Source organism: Scyliorhinus canicula, chromosome 1 (assembly GCF_902713615.1).
Source record: "Scyliorhinus canicula chromosome 1, sScyCan1.1, whole genome shotgun sequence".
Taxonomy (NCBI): Eukaryota; Metazoa; Chordata; class Chondrichthyes; order Carcharhiniformes; family Scyliorhinidae; genus Scyliorhinus; species Scyliorhinus canicula.
In genome coordinates this window covers 183,945,453-183,967,288 of record NC_052146.1, presented here as the reverse complement: position 1 = coordinate 183,967,288, position 21,836 = coordinate 183,945,453, and the positions used below count along the sequence as shown (strand labels likewise).

At 48.1% G+C, this 21,836-nt stretch overlaps 1 protein-coding gene across 9 annotated transcripts in view; it reads left to right on the top strand.

The window, feature by feature from the left end:
• LOC119970060 (mitogen-activated protein kinase kinase kinase kinase 3) overlaps window positions 1-21,836 on the top strand; it is a 354,117-nt gene that overhangs the window by 263,190 nt on the left and 69,091 nt on the right. For all 9 annotated transcript variants that reach the window (XM_038804101.1, XM_038804091.1, XM_038804084.1 and 6 more), the window contains 2 exons: window positions 11,904-12,075; window positions 14,759-14,880. In XM_038804101.1, coding sequence (XP_038660029.1) covers window positions 11,904-12,075; window positions 14,759-14,880 — 294 coding nt within the window. The remainder of the gene's footprint in view (window positions 1-11,903; window positions 12,076-14,758; window positions 14,881-21,836) is intronic.

Sequence of the window (21,836 nt, the reverse complement as noted above, 5' to 3'; positions counted from 1 at the left end):
CCCAAGCCTTCCGAAGCCGCACCTGATCCCGCTTGCGCATGTGGATCTCCTGGAGAAACATCACATTGGCCCCCAGACTCTTTAAATGAGCAAAAAACGTAATCTTTTGACTGCCCCCCTCAGACCCGCAGGCTCCAGGTGACCATCCTTGTTGGGGATCTCTCACCCTTTCCCCCAACCTCGAGTCAGCCATTTCCACTTTGTTAAGCCATAACGTCGCCAATGATTTCTAGGCCACAGGCCCACCTAAGAAGGTGACCCATCCCACCCAGCAGTGGAACAAAGAAAAATCTTGGTCACTGTCAGTCGTTCCCCATTCCCCCCCCCCCCCCCCACCATCTAGACCCATAGAGCCTAACCTGACTGGCTCAACAAGTCACAGCCCCATCCCCCACTTGACGTCCATTAACTAGCCTACTTCCTAGCGCTAGCAATGTGACAACCCCCATGCCCCACATATTTCCTAATCACCGCTTTTGCTCCTGCATCAAGCTCACCCCTCCCCCCGGTCCTCCTCCCCACCCATATTAAACAAAGCCCTAAACTCGGGGGAAAAAAAACACCCCATCCCCCCAATGTCCCAACAACTACTAAACCCATACAGAAGAATAAACATGAAAACAGAGCAGAGGAAATGACCCTATCTAAACACTTCTACCATAACCTCAACTCAACTCGTATCAGCATGAACCTGAACAGTAAAATCCCAACCACCCATCAGCCCACCTGCATCCCTCAAACCGTGGCCAGTCCATGGTCTCTGATGAAGTCCTCAACCTGCTCCGGAATTTTGAAACAAAAGTCCTTCAAGTCAAATGTGACTCTCAGCTTTGAAGGGTACACCACCCCAAATTGCACTCCCTGACTGTGCAAGACTGTCTTTACCTGAATTAAGGCCACTTGTGTCCTTGCCAGTTCCGAGCCGACGTCTTGGTAAATTCTCACCATGTGACTGTCCCAGTCAATGCTCCAGCATTTCTTGGCCCACTCCAGGACCCGCTCCTTCCTCTGGAAACTGTGGAATCGGATGATCACCACAGGTGGTAGCTCATTCGGCTCAGCTTCTGCCTCAAGACCCGGTGAGCCCCATCCTGCTCTGACGCTGCTTATCAGCTGAGAGAATTTTGCAGAAACGTATTTGGGGCGAAGGAGTCTCTGGCTAGCAGAGGTCCTGAAGCATGACCTCTTATCAATCCCAAAGGTCACCAGAGATTCCTCAAACATTTGGGATAATAAAGTCACCACGGAAATCTTTTGCGGGTCTTGAATAAACATCATTTGTTCGGAAAAGGTCAGGTTACAGAATGGTGAGAGGAGTGGTAAAGACTGTCTAAAAATGGTATATAACTTTGGCTCTCGTGTCTGTAAGGCGAGATGAGTTTGGCTGACACCTTAAGGGACGGATGAGTCAGAGTTTGACTCCCGGTTGCCTTCATATGAATCCTCATTAAAAGCCTATGAAAATAGCCTGCCACGTGTGAACCTTGTCTACTTTTCCGAATCTAACACCATTATACTTAGATATGTAGTGTGGTATGCACAGAATGCATTAATGCTATGCATTTCCAGAATTAGGGCGGCCCGGTAGCACAGTGATTAGCACTGTTGCTTCATAGCACAAGGAAGCCAGATTAGATTCCCGGCTTGGGTCACTGTCTGAGCAGAGTCTGCATGGTCTTCCCATGTCTGTGGGTTTCCTCCGGGTGCTCTGGTATCCTCCCACAAGTCCCGAAAGACATGCTTGTTATTCTCCCTCTGTGTACCCGAACAGGCGCCGGTGTGTGGCAACTAGGGGATTTTCATAGTGACTTCATTACAGTATTGAGGGGGCTGGTTTAGCTCAAAGGGCTAGACAGCTGGTTTGTGATGCAGAACAAGGCCAGCAGTGCAGGTTCAATTCTTGTACCAGCTGAGAATTCTGAATTCTTCTTCTGTGTACCCGAACAGACGCCGGAATGTGGCGACTAGGGACTTTTCACAGTAACTTCATTGCAGTGTTAATGTAATTCTACTTGTAACAATAAAGATTTTTTTAAAAAGCCTACTTGTGACAATAATAGATTATTTTTATTAATTTCATCCCCCATTTTTGCTTTATATCATCATTTATAACTTCATAGAATTATAAAACTGTTTCACCAGAGACAAAATCTAAAAAATTAAATGAGTGATTCTGTTGCCTAATGTTATATTAGTATTAAAATCAAGGTTTGTAAAATCCACTTGAGACTGATTGAAGACAACTGAAAATTAAAAATATTAATTTCTTATTTACTGTGAAGTAGGTAAACTGAGTTTTGTGACTCTTTTCTGCTTTTAAAATTGTTCTTTCCCAGTTGGCTGCTGCTCTCTTGAAGTCCCTGAGTTATGATTGGTATAATTCCACCAGCACATATGAGACCGTTGTACCTTGCCTGGATGAATATAATTCACCTCCCATAAACATATATTCTCTTAACATTGTTCCACCAGGGCTTGCTTTTTCTGCATGTGCAATTGTGTTCTCACATGTTCTGACTCTGTACTTTAGTTCATTGTCCCTCTTAAGCATGCTTGCGCATTTCTCATGTTCACGTGTACACTCTATGTTGCACGTGTGCACTTGTTTCTTTCTCCCTGTGCAATTGCATTCACCATCTACCTCTATGTGTTGCCTTACAAATGCTCGATTACATGCTTTCTGCACTTGCACACTCACATGTGGTTTGCTCACTCCAATTCTTGCACACTCACATTCTCGCAGTTTCACATGCTCTCAATCTCATTTGCCATTTTTGCCTTCTGTTCTCACATTCCTTATTCTCAATTCCAATGCCTTGGCTGTTAGTTTTGTCTTGATTACTTGCTTACTCACTTTACAGCACAATCTCCAAATTAACTTCAATGAACGCAGATGATTTTACTAAATTATGGCAAAATACAGCAGCGCATTTTAAGAAAATGACTTGCATTTGTACAACGTCTTTCACAACATTGGGAGGTTCAAAGCACTTTATAACCAATGAAATGCGTTTGAAATGTGACCAGTGTTGCAATGTAGCAAAAACAACAAGTTTGTATACAGCAAGATACCTCAGAAAGCAATGTGAAGGGTGGCACAGTGGTTAGCACTGCTGCCTCACGGCGCCAAGGACCCGTGTTCAATCCCGGCCCAGGTTACTGTCCGTGTGGAGTTTGCACATTCTATCTGTGTCTGCGTGGGTCTTACCTCCACAACCCAAAGATGTGCAGGGTAGGTGGATTGGCCACACTAAATTGGCCCTTAATTGGAGTTAAAATAATAATTGGGTATTCTAAATTAATTTTTGAAAAAGCAATGTGAAAATGACGAGATGATCTCTTTTCATTATGTTGTGTGAGGGATGGTTTCATGGGGCTCTGGTTCGAAATTCACATGCACCCCCGAGATGACCTTAAAAACCTCCCTCCAATACCCCTCCAGCTTCGGGCAGGACCAAAACATATGAACGTGGTTTGTGGGGCTCCTCCCACAGCATTCACATACGTCCTCCGCTCCCTCAAAGAGTCGGCTCATCCTTGCCCTCGTGAGGTGCACCCTATACACGACCTGCAGCTGTATCAGCCCCAACCTCGCGCACGAGACTCAAATCCCCGCGCCTGCCGTCCTCTTCCCCCCAAAATAAACACGGTAATCAACTTCTTCACCTTCTTGAAAAATACCTTTGGTAAAAAGATTGTCAGGCACTGAAATATAAATAAAAAATACGGCAACACATTTATTTTAATCGTCAGCCTGCCAGCGACAAAGGGAGACTATCACACCTTGAGAAGCCTGCCTTCACCCTCCCCACCAAGCTAGTAAGATTGAACCTATGGAGTCCCGCCCCCCCCCCCCCCAAGTCCCGTGCCACTTGCACCCCCAGATATCTAAAGTGGGTCACCGCCCTATGGAATGGCAACACCCCACCCCCGGCCAGGACACCACAAAGTATTCACTTTTGTCCAAATTTAACTTATACCCTGAAAAAGATCCAAACGCTCGGAGCAGCTCCACTATATCTCCTATCGACGCACTCGGCTCTGACACATAGAGTAATAAATCATCTGTATGCAAAGACACCCTATGTCCCACCCTAACCCTCCCCCTCACTATTCTCTTTCACACACCCCCCCGGAACCCCTCAGCACGATGGCCAAAGGCTCAATTGCTAGCACAAATAACAGAGAGGACATAGGGCATCCCTGTCTGGTCCCGCTGTACAGAAAAAAAAATCCGAAACTCAGTGTTTGTGCAGACACTTGCCCTCGGCTTCCTATACAATAACCGTACCCACTCCACAAATCACGGCCCTATCCCAAACCGCTCTAACACCACCATCAAATACCCCCACTCTACCCGATTAAATGCCAGTGCACCACCACCTCTGTCTCCCTACCCTCCACCGATGTCATAACCACATTTAACACCCTCCTAATATTCGAGAATAGCTGGCTCCGTTTTACAAACCCCATCTGGTCCTCCCTTATTGCATTCAGGAGGCACCCGTCCAACCTAGCTGCCAGCAGCTTCGCCAATATTTTCGCATCTGCATTCAATAGCAATATGGGCCTGTACGACCCACACTCTGTTGGATCATTATCCTTCTTTAGCAGCAAAGAGATCGAGGCCTGTCCAAAGTCTGTGGCAGCACCCCCTTCCCCATTGCCTCCTCAGTTCATCCCCACCATCAGCAGCGCCAACTTGTCACTAACTTTCTTATAATACTTCACTGGGAACCCATCCGGACCTGCCACTTTCCCCGCCTGAATCCTCTCAATTGCCTCCTTTATCTCCTGTACCAATACCGCCCCCTCTAATGCAGCCCTATTCTCCTCCCCCAGCCTCGGGTATTCCAAACCGTCCAGGAATTCCGCACCTCTCGGTCCTCCCCCGGTGGCTTCGGCCTATACAAATTCTCATAGCAAAGTACTGTACACACCCCTGTCAGCATCAACGGGGCCGAGGTGGAGATGGTTAGCAGTTTCAAATTCCTAGGGGCATATCTCCAAAAATCTGTCCTGGTCCACCCACGTCGACGCTACCACCAAGAAAGCATAACTGCGCCTATACTTCCTCAGGAAACTAAGGAAATTCGGCATGTCCACATTAACCCTTACCAACTTTTACAGATGCACCATAGAAAGCATCACAGCCTGGTATGGCAACTGCTCGGCCCAGGACCGCAAGGAACTTCAGAGAGTCGTGAACACCGTCCAGTCCATCACACGAACCTGCCTTCCATCCATTGAGTCATCTACACCTCCCGCTGCCTGGGGAATGTGGGCAGTATAATCAAAGACCCCTCCCACCCAGCTTACTCACTCCTCTAACTTCTTCAATCAGGCAGGAGATAGAGAAGTGTGAGAACACTCAGGAACAGACTCAAAAACAACTTCTTCCATGCTGTTACCAGACTTCTAAATGACCCTCTTATGGACTGACCTCATTAACACTACACCCTGTATGCTTCATCCGATGCCGGTGCTTATGTAGTTACATTGTATACCTTGTGTTGCCCTATTATGTATTTTCTTTTATTCCCTTTTCTTCCCATGTACTGAATGATCTGTTGAGCTGCTCGCAGAAAAATACTTTTCACTGTACCTCGGTGCAAGTGACAATAAACAAATCCAAATCCAATCTAATAAAACTGCTCAAACGCACTATTGATCTGTTGCGGGGCCACCACCAATTTCCCCATCCTATCCCGCACCTGGACAATTTCCCTTAACGCCGCCTCCCTCTGAAGGTTACCTGCCAACATACATCTCGCCTTCTCCCCACACTCTTAAACTGCTCCCCTCGCCCGCCTCAATTGGTGCACCGTATTCCTTGCAGACAACCGATTAAAACTAGCCTGTAGCTCCCTCCTATCCAAAAGCGCTGGAGCTGCATCCCCTGCATACCTCCTGTCCACCTCCTACATCTCATGTATCAACCTTTGCCACTCCACCCTCTCCTCTTTACCACCTTCGCCTTAAACAATATCACCCCCTCCCACCCCCCTTCACCACTGCCTTCAGAGCCTCCCATGCCACCACCTGCGAAACCTGTCCCATACAATTGAACCCCACGTATTCATCGATTATTTTTCCAACCTTATCACAGAACCTTCGGTCCCCCAACAACCTCACATCCAATCTCCACCCCAGCCTCTGCACTGTCCCCTTCTACAAAACCATATCCACCCAATGTGGCGCATGATTCAAAATTGCTATTGCCGAGTACTAAGTGCGTGGGCACCCTCGACCTCTTCACTGGCCCTCCCAACCCCCTCACGTTCCATGTAACTAACCTAACCGGGGTCTCTTTCTCTCTCCCCCCCCAACCTTCCCAATCACCATCATCATAACTCTGGGCCCTGGACCTGACCCGCCCCCATCCATTGTTACCATCGAACCCCCCCCCATCCCAGAATCCCCCCATTTACTTCCCCTCAAAACGCCTCGCCCAGTATCAATCTCTTTCTCTTCCCCCCCCCCCCCCCCCCCCCCCCCCCCCCCCCCCCCCCCCCCCCCCCCCCACACACACACACACACACACCTCCGAGGCCCATCGAAACCTGCTCACCAGGCTCCAATGTCCGCAGCCCCTCCCCCCACCACACGTCCGTTCTCCAGCCGACTTACACTTGCTAGTGTCAGGCCCCCCCTCCCCTCCCCAATCCCAGGTAAACAACCAGAAAAACATACCCCCTCAAACAAACATATCCCCTGCAAACATACAAATCTCAGAAAAACTGTCACAACAAAAAACAAAGACAAAACATGACCCTTATAACAGCATGAAGTAAAAATATAAAACAGAACTATATGTACACTCTTCCAACTACCCTCCCCATGGTCCAAGACCAATCCTCAGTCCCATTTCTCACTTCTGCCCAAGCCTTCTGCCTTCACCGTCTCAAAGTAAAAGTCTCTGGAGTTGTAGGTCATCCTCAACTCCGCTGGGTACACCACCGCACTCCACTGTTATACAGTGCCGTCTTCATTCAGCCGAAAGCTGCCCGCCTCTTCGCCAGTTCCACAATTAAGTCCTGGTAGATACGTACACCAGCTTCAGCCCACTGGACCTCTCGCTTCTACTTCGCACAATTCAGGACCTTCTCCTTCACGTGGTATCTGTGGAAGCAAACAATCACTGCTCTTGAAGGCTCATTCGTCTTCGGTTTAAGCCTCAACGACCGATGAGCCCGATCCAATTCGTACCGGGAGGGATCCATTCTGCCAACATCATGTCAAAGTACTCAGTCGGCCTCGGGCCCTCCACCCCTTCGGGCAGGCCCACGATCCTCAAACTTTGCTGCCTCTATTAGTTTTCCAAATTCTCCAACTTCGCTCACAGCCCTTTGTTGGCCTCGACCACCCTCTGCAGCTCCCTAACCATCGAGGTGAGCTGATCGCTGTGCTGTGACGTGGCCTCCTCCACTCCCTTCATCTTCTCACCCTGCTCCCTCACCTCAGCCGATGCCTTTGACTCAGCCACCTTCACCGAGGTAATTGCCTCCTCCACCAACACCTTCAATGCCACCGTCATCTCCTTCCTCAACACCTCCATGTGCTTTGCGAACTGCTTCTCCAATTCCAAAGTCATCACCTTGGTCATCTTTTCTGCTGTAAGCAGTGTGACTCTGCCCAGCGACGTTGCCTCCGCCATCTTGCCAACCCCTGGCTGGTCCTTTCACTCGACGGCGAACCCTCGCTCCCTCCCTTCCTCCCAGGGCTTTCTTCTGATTTTTCGCTGTTTTCCACCTTACTTATGCTTTCCTACACGCGATCATCAAAAAACTGCCCCTGGGACCGGGCATTAAACTCCAAAAAATGAGTCTCGAGCAGGAGCCACCCAACGTGCGACTTACCCCCTACATGATGTCACCGGAAGTCCAGCATCAGTCATGCCTATGTGGTGTCAACCTGGTGAAGCTGTAACATAGGACTACTTGCATGTTAAATAGTGAAATACGCATGTGATAGATCGAGCCAAGTGATCCCAAAACCAAAAGATCAGATATGCAGTCCTACCACATATAACAGGTATATGTTAAATGGTGGTGGACAATTAAACAACTAACTGAAGGATGAAGAGGCTCCACAAATATTCCCATCCTTGATGAGGGGAGGTCCAGCACACCAGTGCAAGTGACAAGACACCAGCACTTGTAACCATTTATAGCCAGAAGTGTGGATTGATGATCCCTCTCAGCCTCCCCCAAAGGTCGGCAGCATCATGGATTTAGCTAATTTATTTCATGGCTAAAGGCACTGGATACTGCAAAGGCTATGGGCCTGACAATGTAACTGGAAGTAGTACTGAAGACTTGTGCTCCAGAACTAGTTATGCCCCGAGCCCAGCTGTTCCAGACAGCTACAACATTGGCATCTACAAAGAAATGCCGAACATTCCTGGAATGTCCTGTCCATGAAAGACAGAACAAATACAATCGGACCAATTACGATCCCTTATTCTTGATCATCAGCAAAGTGGTGGAAGGCGCTGTCAGCTGTTCCATCGGGTGCATTTAAACAGCAATAACCTCTTCATTGATGCTCTGTTTGGGTTCCACCAGGGCCACTTGGCTCCTGACCTACTTAGGCCTTTGTCCAAATCTGGACGAAAGAGCTGAACTAAAGAGGTGAGGTGGGAGTGACTGCCCTTGACGTCAAGGCAGCATTTAACTGCAAGTGACGGCAAGGAACCCAGGTAAAATTCAAGTGATGAGAATCATAGGGAATACCCCTGGTGCAGATTTCAGCTAGCACAAAAGAAGATGGTTGTGGAAGGGTGATCAGACGTGCCAGATTTTGTAGGATTGTCCCGCAGTTGGGTGGGTTACCGCTTGTCCTGGATTATTTGAGGCCTGTATTTGAGATAGTGGAACGGTGCGTGTGTGCAGTGTACATCTCCGCGCGTGCATTCCTACTTGATCTCCTCTCCAGCATCCTGAAAAGCTTTGAACATTGCCCCCTTTCCCACCAATCGCAGCTCTGACAGCAAGGCGGCTCACTACCACCTTCTTGAGCAATTAGAAATCGCCTTGCCAAGGATGTTTATAGAAACATAGAAAAAGGAACAGGAGGAGACCATTCGGCCCTTTGAACCTGCTCCACCATTCATTAAGATCATCTAACTCAATTGCCTGATCCAGCTTTTCCCCCCTTGATCCCCTTCGCCCTAAGTGCTAATTGCTTCTTGAAAACACACAATGTTTTGACCTCAACTACTTCCTGTAGTAATGAATTCCACCGGCTGACCACTCTGGGTGAAGAAATTTCTCCTCATCTCTGTCCTAAATGTTCTACGCCATATCCTCAGACTAAGACCCCTTTTCTGGACACACCCACCATCAAGAACATCTTCTTGTATCTACCCTGCCTAGTGTTGTTAAAATTTTATAGGTTTCTATGAGATCCACCCTCATTCTTCTGAAATCCAGCGAATACAATCCTAACTGATTCAATCTCTCCTCATACGTCAGTCCTGCCACCCCAGGTATTCGTCTGGTAAACCTTCACTGCACTCCCTCTAGAGCAAGAACATCCTTCCTCAGATAAGGAGACCAAACTGCACACATTATTCCAGGTGTGGCCTCACCAAGGCCCTGTATAATTGCTGAAAGACATCCCTGCCACTGTACTCCAATCCTCTTCCATTTGCCTTCTTTACTGCCTGCTGTACCTGCATGCGTACCTTCAGTGACTGTCAGATCTTGTTGCACATTCCCCTCTCCTAATTTATGGCCATTCAGATAATAGTCTGCCTTCTCTTCTTTGCTACCAAAGTGGATAACCTTGCATTTCTCCAAATTATATTGCATCTGCCATTCATTTGCCCAGTCGCTCAACTTGTCCAAATCACACTGAAGGATCTCTACATCCTCCTCGCAGCTCACCCGCCCACCCAACTTGGTGTCATCTGCAAATCTGGAGATATTATATTTTGTTCCCACGCGCACACGGGGAGAATGTGCACACTCTGCATAGACAGTGACCCAAGCCGGGAATCGAACGTGGGACCCTGGAGCTGTGAAGCAATTGTGCTAACCACTGTGCTACCGTGCTGCCCAACTATAATTCCCTGTTTTCTCTCTACCTCCCTTTTTAAATAGTGGAGTTACATTAACTACCTTCCAATCTGCAGGAACTGTTCCAGAGATTATTAGAATCCTAGAAGATGACCCCCAATGCATCCACTATTTCTAGAGTTACTTCCTTAAGTACTCTGGGGTGTAGATTAACAGGCCCTGGGGATTTATCAGCCTTCAAGTTATGCTGCAATTGTATAAGGTGTTAGTGAGGCCGCACCTGGAGTATTAGAACATAGAACATAGAACAGTACAGCACAGAACAGGCCCTTCGGCCCTCGATGTTGTGCCGAACAATGATCACCCTACTTAAACCCACATAACCCGTATACCCATAACCCAACAATCCCCCCATTAACCTTACACTACGGGCAATTTAGCATGGCCAATCCACCTAACCCGCACATCTTTGGACTGTGGGAGGAAACCGGAGCACCCGGAGGAAACCCACGCACACACGGGGAGGACGTGCAGACTCCACACAGACAGTGACCCAGCCGGGAATCGAACCTGGGACCCTGGAGCTGTGAAGCATTGATGCTAACCACCATGCTACCGTGTTCAGTTTTGGTCTCCTTACTTGAGGAAGGACGTACTGGGGCTGGAGGATGTGCAGAGGAGATTCACTAGGTTAATCCCAGAGCTGAAGGAGTTGGATTACGAGGAGAGGTTGAGTAGACTGGGACTGTACTCGTTGGAATTTAGAAGGATGAGGGGGTATCTTATAGAAACATACAAAATTATGAAGGGAATAGATAGGATAGATGCGGGCAGGTTGTTTCCACTGGCGGGTGAAAGCAGAACTAGGGGGCATAGCCTCAAAATAAGGGGAAGTAGATTTAGGACTGAGTTTAGGAGGAACCTCTTCATCCAAAGGGTTGTGAATCTATGGAATTCCTTGACCAGTGAAGCAGTTGAGGCTCCTTCATTAAATGTTTTTAAGGTAAAGAGAGAGAGTTTTTTGAAGGATTAAGGGCTATGGTGTTCGGGCCGGAAAGTGGAGCTGAGTCCACAAAAGATCAGCCATGATCTCATTGAATGGTGGAGCAGGCTCGAGGGGCCAGATGGCCTACTCCTGCTCCTAGTTCTTGTGTTCTTATGTTCAATCCCATCAATTTTCCCAAGACCATTTCTCTACTAATTTTGATCACCTTCAGTTCCTCCTTCTCACTAAACCATGTGTTCCCTGACATTTCTGGATCTGATTTGTGTCCTCATTTGTGAAGACAGAACCAAAGTATGTGTTTAGTTGCTCAGCCAGTTCTTTGTCTCCTGTTATACATTCCCCTGATTTAGACTGTAAGGAACCAACATCTGTCTTCACCAATCTTTTTCTCTTCACGTGCCCTATAACATCCCATGAAGAACTTTCTCATCATGTGCCTATAGCATCCCATGAAGACTTTTTTTAATTGCCTCAAGCTGAGCCAATCCTTTTGCATTTCATGCAAGTCCATGAGCAGTGATCTGGCTATTTTTATATGTTTAACAATAGCCAATAAATGTAGGAATATATTCATAGCTCTAATCACTTCAATAAATTAGTGATTGCTTGTCCCAAAAACCTTGAGACACGTCAGTAACTGATTATCTGAGTCATTTTTAAACCTTTCATCCATGCTTCGCTTGAGCTATGATTTTTGCACCTCAATATTCCCCTCTGAAGACTGCTTTCAACAGCCAAGAGAAAAATCTGAAAGCGTGAAAATAGATCAACAGCAAGATTGCAGCAGACTTGTAAAACTGAGTTAAATCTGAACTGTTCAGAAATTCCTGTGATTTTATTTGTTTTAAAAGTGTTTTTTCTTTTATTATGTTCAGCCAAAATCAATCTACACACCACAAGAAAGCCATTATCCGGAAGATGAAAATCAAGGCACAATCAAGAGATGTCCATCTGACAGCCCTGCACGACCAAGCTCGCAAGTGCCACCAAGACCACCCCCTCCTCGGTTACCTCCCAACAGCAGTTATATCAGGAGCAATGTCCTAGGTAATGACTCCAAAGATAATAGAGTTGGAATGAGATGGAAGAATATCCAGCAGTCTTTAAACAGTGCAAGAGATAGCTAGAATACTCGTATGACAGGGCTGATGAGAGTAAGGCATTTCAAATTACCAGCTCCCTGCAAAGTAGTGGGAATTAAACCAGTTATTCACTTTCATGGAACACATCTAGACATAGATGAAATATTTTCTTTTGAGCCCAGCATCCAAACTTCTTCCCATCATATCAGGAATCTATCTTCTAATTGACGAAAATCTTGAACGCATAATTTGGTAATCTTGGATAACCTCACAACTGATTTCTCCACTCAATAATAGTGGTGCTTGAAGCCACATAACAATGGAAGAGTTTTAATATTGAGGATCCAGTCCTGTTTTTTGATTTTATTTAAATCAGACACGATGGCCTGAATTTTCTGTACTTCACTTTTTTCCCTCTTCCTATCCTCAGGTTGCTGACTTGCTGCACCGTGATTTTACAGCTGTCAAGGGTGCCCCATTTACTCATCCAAGTGATCATTCTTCAAGTATGAGTTCAATGTCATAGTAGTGCATGTAATTATAGGTTGGATGAGGACAGATTGGGTTTGGCTCGGCTCTAATATTTATCACCACTCAACATTGAAAATTCAACAACAACTTGCATTCGTTATGAAAAGAACCCAAGGTACCTCAGAGAAGTGTAAACAGACAAAATGCAACACTGAACAGATGGAGGAAATACTGGGAGGGGTGACTAAAATCTTGCTCTTAAGAGTTTTAAAGACAGTATTGTAGGAGATGAGAGGGAAAGACCGGTTAGGGAAGTAATTCCAGGTCTTAAGGCCTATATGGCTGGAAACCGACAATTTGTAATGGGGCAAAGGGAGTGGGGAATGCAAAAACGATCAGAGTTCGAAGAGTTCAGCGCTTTGAAAGGATGGTAATGCTAGAGAAGTTAGGAATACACAGGGTTGAAACCATGAAGGGATTTGAAGTTGAGGGTGAGTATTTTAAATATGAAGCATTAATCGGCCATGAACCAATGTAAGTCAACGAGGATAGGAGTGATTTCTAAGGCACAAAAATAGTTAATTTTAAGGGTCAAGAAGCTGCATCATAAACATTAATCCAAACATAATTTTTTTTAAATTCTGACACAAAAAGACATTTAAAGTGGTCGTTTTTCCTATCCTCTGCACTTACAGGTTAAGATTTGCCTCTCTGAAGAGTTGCCCATTCAAAGATGCTTTTGATGTATCCAAATGTTCTTGTTTCTTAAAATGTTGTTGCTGTCTTATTTGCTGTTGGTCACAATCTTGTATCTGCCCACAGCTGTAGTGTTATGGGCCAGGGTTTAGAGAACCCCAAAGTGTTTCATGGAGTTCACCTGACCCGCAGCTTTTGATAGATTGTGGTTATGGAGAGCACACGGGCCCACTCTGCAGCTGTGATGCAACAGAACTCTACAGTACTTTTAAAGTAAAACAATGTTTATGAAACCAGTTAACACTTTATAAACCCATAGTAAACATCTTACCAACTACCAACACTAATAATCCCCACAGATACAATATTCTATAAGTAAACTTTAATCTTTCCTTATTAATATCCATAAGACAAAAGACCCTTTTTAATACAGAGATCAGTTTTAAATTCACTACTGAGAGTAGTTATCACTTTTAAACTAGCAAGTGATTTAAAGATATTCCTTTCATGCAGAAATAAATCAGAATTACACCTGGTTTTGCTGGATGCAGCTTCCAATCTGCAAAACAAAACTAAACACACCCTGTAACTGCGAGCCCACAAGTAAAAGCAGACAGACAGCCTAGCTCCACCCACTCTCTGACATCACTGCAGCTATCTAATAAACATCCATTTCTTAAAGGTATTATTCTCACATGACAGTAGACAACACTGATTTGTCAAATTCTGAATTGATTTTTAAAAAAATATAAATTTAGAGTACCCAATTGAATTTTTTCCAATTAAGGGGCAATTTAGCAATCCACCTACCCTGCACATCTTTTGGGCTGTGGGGGCGAAACCCACAGAAACACGGGAGAATGTGCAAACACGACATGAAACAGTGAACCAGAGCCGGGATCGAACCTGGGATCTCGGTGCCTTGAGGCAGCAGTGCTAACCACTGCGCCCCCATGCTGCTCTAAATTCTGAATTGATGATGTTGATGTTGAGAATAAGATGCCGCCACTTCTGCTTCTAGTCCTTGTGCTTTATTCACTTTGATGTTATGTTGACATTGTGACATTCCGGGTTATAACTGAAGATGTTCCGGATTCTGCTTTGTTGCATTTAAATATTTGTGTGTCTGACTGCCGTGGCATTCAAATCGGGGAAACAAATGGTGCAACAAAGTATCCAGTGCGATGAGAACAGAAGCAGTAGACTGGACTGTTCTGCCCATCTTAACCACTAACTACGGCCTCAGTTTTACCATTTGCACTGCAATGGAAATGAGGCTGTGATATAATCTGGCTACTGGCAGATCGCCCGACAAGTTTATTTTAAGGGTCTGCCAGTAATAACACTTAAAGGTAAACTGTTAATGATAGTTCTTGTTCTTTAAAGGCTGCCAGTGCAATGTAGTTTTGGTCGTTAATGGTTTCAGGACCACTTCTGTCAATATATTTATGCTTATTGAAGATGTGTACTTTTGTGTTCAGGGAATGGAGTGAACTCCATGCAGGTGAATGGGGAGAAAGACAGCAATTCTCAGCAACTGTATGAACACAGAAGTAGTTATCCACCAGGGCTTCCTCCAAGGAAAGATAAGAAGGACCTCCCTGTGAGCATTCCATTTTCTTTGTCAAGTTCTTTGTGCTCTGTTATATATAATATTTAAAGGGTTTGCACTTTTGATCTTTGTAAATGTAATTATTCTGTTACTACAATGCATGCTTTCTTGTGTTTTCATGTCAAGGGAAGAATGAAAGGCGAAATGACCACCCCAGGATGACTTTTACTTCTGCATTGCCTTGTATTGTTTCCATGAAAAGTGCACATAATTGAAATTTTTCTTCCTTCGACATCCATTTTATTTGACTGTTATTTTCTCTCCTGGATTCTATAATTGGCTTTAATCACTAGTTATTTCTATTGTGATTAGTTGGTTCAAGAAGGCTGTTTTATCTTGGGGGTGAATCTTTTGCTGTTTTCAACACCAAAGTGGTAGCTGCAAAGTATTTCCATCCAGTGTGAAATCCATTACTAACTTGATCGTGGACTGTCAACAGGCTTAGTAAACATTGGTAAATCTTACTATCAGTTAAGGTTGTAATTCAAATTTGAGCTTGAATGTTTCCCTACCTTTCCCTGCTATGTGAGTTCTCCTTCTTGACCAACCTGTTTTCTGCATCTGACATCCATGTCAATTTAGTTACCCCTCTGATTTTTAAAACTTCTGATTTACAGAAAAATACTAAGTTAATACTTTAGTTTTGCATTCCATCAGACCATTAATAAAATTAAAGTTATCTCCCGGAACTCTCATTTTAAAAAAATAATAATTTTTATTGAAAAATTTTGAATTGTACAACAACATCGAACCATAATAAAACACCAACAATAACAATAATGATATCAATCATAAACATTCGCCCCTCCTCAATGAACAACACAACATATTAACAACAACTTAAATGGACACAATGTTAAGTTACATAACCGTATAAAAAAAAATAGAAACTATAATAAGGAACACCCCCTTACCCCCCCCCCGGGTTGCTGCTGCTATTGCTGCTATTGACCAAGATACCTATCTTTGAGCCAGGAAGTCCAGAAAAGGCTGCCACATTTTATAGAACCCTTGTATTGATCCTCTCGGGGCAAATTAAACCCTCTCCAATTTTTTAAATCCCGCCATGTCACTGATTCGGGTCTCCACACTTGGGGGCCTCGCATCCTTCCACTGCAGCAAGATCCTCCGCCGGGCTACTAGGGACGCAAAGGCCAGGACACTGGCCTCTTTCGCCTCCTGCACTCCCGGCTCCACCGCAACTCCAAAAGTCGCGAGTCCCTGCCCTGGTTTGACCCTGGATCCAACCACCCTCGACACCGTCCCCGCCACCCCCTTCCAGAATTCTTCCAGTGCCGGGCATGCCCAGAACAAATGGGCATGATTCGCTGGACTCCCCGAACACCTGGTGCACCTGTCCTCACCCCCAAAGAACCTACTCATCCTAGTCCCGGACATGTGGGCCCGGTGCAGCACCTTAAATTGTATGAGACTAAGCCTCGCACATGAAGAGGAAGAGTTGACTCTCTCCAAGGCATCCGCCCAAGTCCCGTCCTCTATCTGCTCCCCAAGTTCCCCCTCCCATTTAGCCTTCAGCTCCTCCACTGATGACTACTCCACCTCCTGCATTACCTTATAAATGTCAGACACCTTCCCCTCTCCGACCCACACCCCCGAAAGCACTCTGTCCATCGCCCCCCGCGAGGGCAGCAAAGGAAACTCCTCTACCTGTCGCCTAGCAAGCACCTTTACCTGCAAGTATCTGAACATGTTCCCTTGGGGGAGCCCAAATTTATCTTCCAGTTCCCCCAGGCCCGCAAACCTCCCGCCAATAAACAGGTCCCTCAATTTACTGATGCCCACCCTTTGCCACCCCCTAAATCCCCCATCATTGTTCCCCGGGATGAACCGATGATTTCCACCCAATGGAGCCTCCATCGAGCCCCCTGTTTCCCCCCTATGCCGTCTCCACTGTCCCCAGATTCTTAGGGTCGCCGCCACCACCGGGCTCGTGGTATACCTCTTAGGAGAGAGCGGCAACGGTGCTGTTGCCAAGGCACCCAGGATCGTACCTCTACATGACGCCATCTCCATTCTTTTCCACGCCGCAGCCACCCCTCCCCCTCCATCACCCATTTACGCTCCATTGACACATTGGCCACCCAATAGTACCCCAAAAGGTTGGGCAGCGCCAGCCCGCCTCTCTCCCTCCCTCGCTCCAGGAAAACCCTCTTCACTCTCGGAGTCCCATGTGCCCACACAAAGCTCAAAATACTGCTAGTCACTCTCCTAAAGAAGGCCCTGGGGATGAAGATGGGCAGGCACTGAAAGAGGAACAAGAACCTCGGAAGCACCGTCATTTTGACGGACTGCACCCTCCCCGCCAACGACAATGGCAGCATGTCCCACCTCTTGAACTCCTCCTCCATCTGATCCACAAGCCTAGTGAAATTACGCTTGTGAAGAGTCCCCCAGCCCCTGGCTACCTGCACCCCCAGGTACCTAAAACTCTCCCCTGCCCTCCGAAGCGGGAGCCTACCAATTCCTTCCTCCTGGTCTCCAGGGTGCACCACAAACACCTCACTCTTGCCTAAATTTAGTTTATAGCCTGAAAAGGTCCCATACTCAGCTAGCAGCTCCATCACCCCCGGCATCCCTCCCACCGGGTCCGCCACATACAGTAACAGGTCATCGGCATACAACGACACCCTATGTTCCTCCCCACCTCGCACCAAACCTCTCCACCTCCCTGAATCCCTCAACGCCATCGCCAATGGCTCGATTGCCAATGCAAACAACAAGGGGGACAGGGGGCAACCCTGCCTGGTTCCTCGGTAAAGCCGGACGTACTCCGACCTCCTCCCATTCGTGGCCACACATGCCATCGGGGCCTCATATAACAGCCTCCCCCATCTAATAAACCCTTCACCAAATCCAAACCTCCCCAACACCTCCCATAAGTACCCCACTCCACTCTATCGAAGGCCTTCTCTGCATCCAGCGCCACCACTATCTCAGCCTCCCCCTCAATCGCCGGCATCATGATGACATTCACCAATCTCCGCACATTCGTGTTCAGCTGCCTTCCCTTCACAAACCCTGTCTGGTCCTCGTGTACAACCCCTGGCACACAGCCCTCTATCCTGGTGGCCAGGATTTTTGCCAGCACCTTGGCATCCACATTAAGGAGAGATATGGGCCTGTATGAACCACACTACTGGGGGTCCTTGTCCCTCTTTAAGATTAACAAAATCAGCGCACGCGACATCGTCGGGGGCAAAGTCCCCCCTTCCCACGCTGCATTAAGTGTCCGCACCAGCAAGGGGCCCACTAGGTCCACAAATGTTTTATAAAATTCCACCGGGTACCCATCCGGCCCCGGCGCCTTCCCTGACTGCATCTGCCCGATCCCCTTAACTAGCTCCTCCAGCTCAATTGGCGCCCCGAACCCCTCCACCTGCTCCTCCTGCACCTTCGGGAAAGAAAGCTCATCGAGGAACCTCTCCATTCCCCTCCTCTCCCCCATTGGCTCCGACCGGTACAGTTCCCCGTAAAAGTCCTTGAAGACCTCATTCACCTCTACCCCCTTCCGCACCACATTCCCACTCTTGTCTCACTCCAGCAATTTCCTTAGCTGCATCCCGCTTGCGGAGCTGATGAGGCAGCATCCTACTCGCCTTTTCACCATGTTCGCACACTGCCCCTTGTGCCTTCCTCCACTGTGCCTCCGCCTTTCTAGTGGTCAACAAATCAAATTTAGCCTGTAGGCTGCGCCTCTCCCCCAACAGTCCCTCCTCTGGTGCCTCTGCGTACTTCCTGTCTACCTCCAGCATCTTTCCCACCAGTCTATCCCTCTCGCTCCTCTCCCTGTGTGCCCGGATGGATATCAGCTCCCCACGAATCACTGCCTTCAGGGCTTCCCAGACCATCCCCACCTGGACCTCCCCCGTATCATTCACCTCGAGGTACCCCTCAATACTTGCCCGGACCCTCCTGCACACCACCTCCTCCGCCAACAACCCCACATCCAACTGCCACAACAGGCGCTGGTCCCGCACCTCCCCCATCTCCAACTCTATCCAATGCGGAGCGTGGTCGGAGATTGCAATGGCCGAATATTCGGCCTCTTCCACTCTCGGAATCAGTCCCCTACTCACCACGAAGAAGTCTATCCGAGAATAGACCCTATGTACGTGGGAGAAGAAAGAGTACTCCCGTGCCCTCGGCCTCACAAACCTCCATGGATCCACCCCTCCCATCTGGTCCATAACCCCTCTCAGTACCTTGGCCGCCGCCGGCCTCCTACCCGTCCTAGAGCTGGACCGATCCAGTGAAGGATCCAACACCGTATTGAAGTCCCCCCCCCATGATCAGACCTCCCGCCTCCAGATCCGGGACCCGTCCCAACATACACCTCATAAAGCCCACATTGTCCCAATTTGGGGCATACACACTAGCAAGTACCACCTTCTCTCCTTGTAGCCTGCCCCTAACCATAACATACCTACCCCCCTTATCCGCCACCACCTCAGATGCCTCAAACGACACATTTTTCCCCACCAGAATCGCCACTCCCAGATTCTTCACATCCAACCCAGAGTGGAAAACCTGCCCCACCCAGCCCTTCCTCAGACAGACCTGGTCCGCCACCTTCAGGTGGGTCTCCTGCAGCATTGCCACATCTGCCTTTAGCCCCCTCAGATGTGCAAGTACTCTCGACCGCTTCATCGGCCCATTCAATCCTCTCGCATTCCAGGTGACCAACCGGATCAGAGGACGTCCCGCCCCCTTCCCCCGTCGACTAGCCATAGCCCGTCGACTGCCCGCCCCAGGCCAGCACCCCCCGCCCGACCCAGTCCCCACAGCGACAACACCTCACCTCTGTCCCCCCGGCCCCCACCAGCTCCTTCCTGACCCTGCCAGCAGCAACCCGGTATTCCCCTCCCCCCCCCCCCCCCCCCCATGCTAGGAACCCTCCTAGCCGCGAACCGTCCTCCATTGTACTTCCGTGGGTCAGCTAACTTCTGCTGGTCCCGGAAACTCCCGCCAAAAACCCGACCCCTCCCAAAGTGGGATCATCCCCCATCCTATCCCTCCTCCAGGCACCGCTCCAGCGTGGGGAAGAACCAGTTAAGGCCCCCCCCCCGTCATTGTCTCCACCCCCCAGCCCCGCAACGCGGGAAATCAGAGGAAAGCCCGCGCTTTCACACTGCCCCACCACACCCTTCTGACGCAGCTCCCAAATACCAGCCCCACTCCATACCCCCAACCCGATATAGAATACAACAAACCCCCCCAACCCTCCCTGCAAGGTACAAAACTCAAACAATGCCCCACAACAAAAACAGAACAACACCCCAATAAATAACCATATCAAAATGACAAAAGTACAGAAAAAGAGAACACTGCAACAGCAGAAACCAGCAATAAAGTATTACAGCTGACCCCGCAACCCCCAACCCCTAGTTCGAGTCCAGTTTCTCCGTCTGTACGAAGGCCCACGCCTCCTCCGGGGAATCAAAATAGTAATGCCGCTCCAAATGAGTTACCCACAGGCACGCAGGCTGCAACATTCCGAACTTTATCTTCTTCTTGTAGAGCACCTCTTTCGTCCGATTAAACCCGGACCGCCGCTTAGCCACCTCCGCACTCCAATCCTGGTAGATCCGTACTACCCCATTCTCCCACTTGCTGTTCTTCACCTTCTTGGCCCAGCGCAGCATACACTCCCGATCACTGAACCGGTGGAACCTCACAAGCACCGCACGCGGGGGTTCATTCTCCTTAGGTCTCCTGGCCAGTACCCTGTGGGCTCCCTCCAGCTCCAGGGGCAGATGGAAAGATCCGGCCCCCACTAGCGAGTTCAACATCGTAGCCACATAGGTTGTCAGATCCGACCCTTCCAGCCCCTCCGCAAAGCCCAAGATCCACAGATTTTTCCGCCTCATGCGGTGATCAAGCTCCTCGAAGCGGTCCTGCCACTTCTTGTGGAGTGCCTCGTGCCCCTCCACCTTACTCATGAGGACCACGGCCTCCTCCTCTCGTTCAGTGGCCTGCATCTGCAACGTCTTGATGGCAGCACCCTGGGTCGTCTGAATCTCCGAGAGCCTTTTGTTCGTTTCCTGCAGAGAGCTCAGTACCTCAGCCTTGAAATCTGCAAAACAGCGCAGGAGAGCAGCTTGCTGCTCCTGGGCCCACTGCTTCCACTCCTCTGGTGCACTGCCGGCCGCCATCTTGGATTCCTTCCCCCGTTTTTTCTGGGGAGCTGCTGCCGTTTTTTCCCCCTTTCCACCCCGAGTTCGAGTCATGAAATGCGGAGAAAGTCAATCAGCACACCTACTCCCACCGGGAGACGTCGAAACAAATTCCATTTGGGCACTAAAAAGAGCCAAAAAGTCCGTTTGAAACGGGAGCTCCCAAATCTGCGGCTTCCTACGTCATCGCCGCCACCGGAAGTGTCCCGGAACTCCCATTATTAACCACAAAGTTTTGGGAGAGTTTAAAGCTGTCGGATTTTTTTGCTTCTTCCAGAAAGTAGGAGGAAGAAAGGGTTGTTGATTGGGAATTAACTCACTCACAGACAATTGTCAGATGAAGGAATGGAGTCAGTAGGGAACATAGTTTATGGCAGGGATCAAAGGCAGTGGTTCAGATTTTGCAGTTGTACTGACAGCAAAACTGTCAATACATTTGCCATTATTACAACTGTGAAACTGACAGCAACTTCTGATGTCCACACAGCACAGTTAAATGTGGAAATCCAGAAGTTGTTGCCATCAATAATTGCTTGTTGCTGCACAAGGTGCTCTGATGAAGACCCCCCCCCCCAACAATGATCTTTAAAAATCAGTTTTGAACTGACATGAATTCGGTTTCCACTATAATATTGTTTTGTTGAATGAGGTATATCTGGATTTTTACATAGATTTACATAGAATTTGCAGTGCAGAAGGAGGCCATTCGGCCCATCGAGTCTGCACCGGCTCCTGGAAAGAGCACCCTACCCA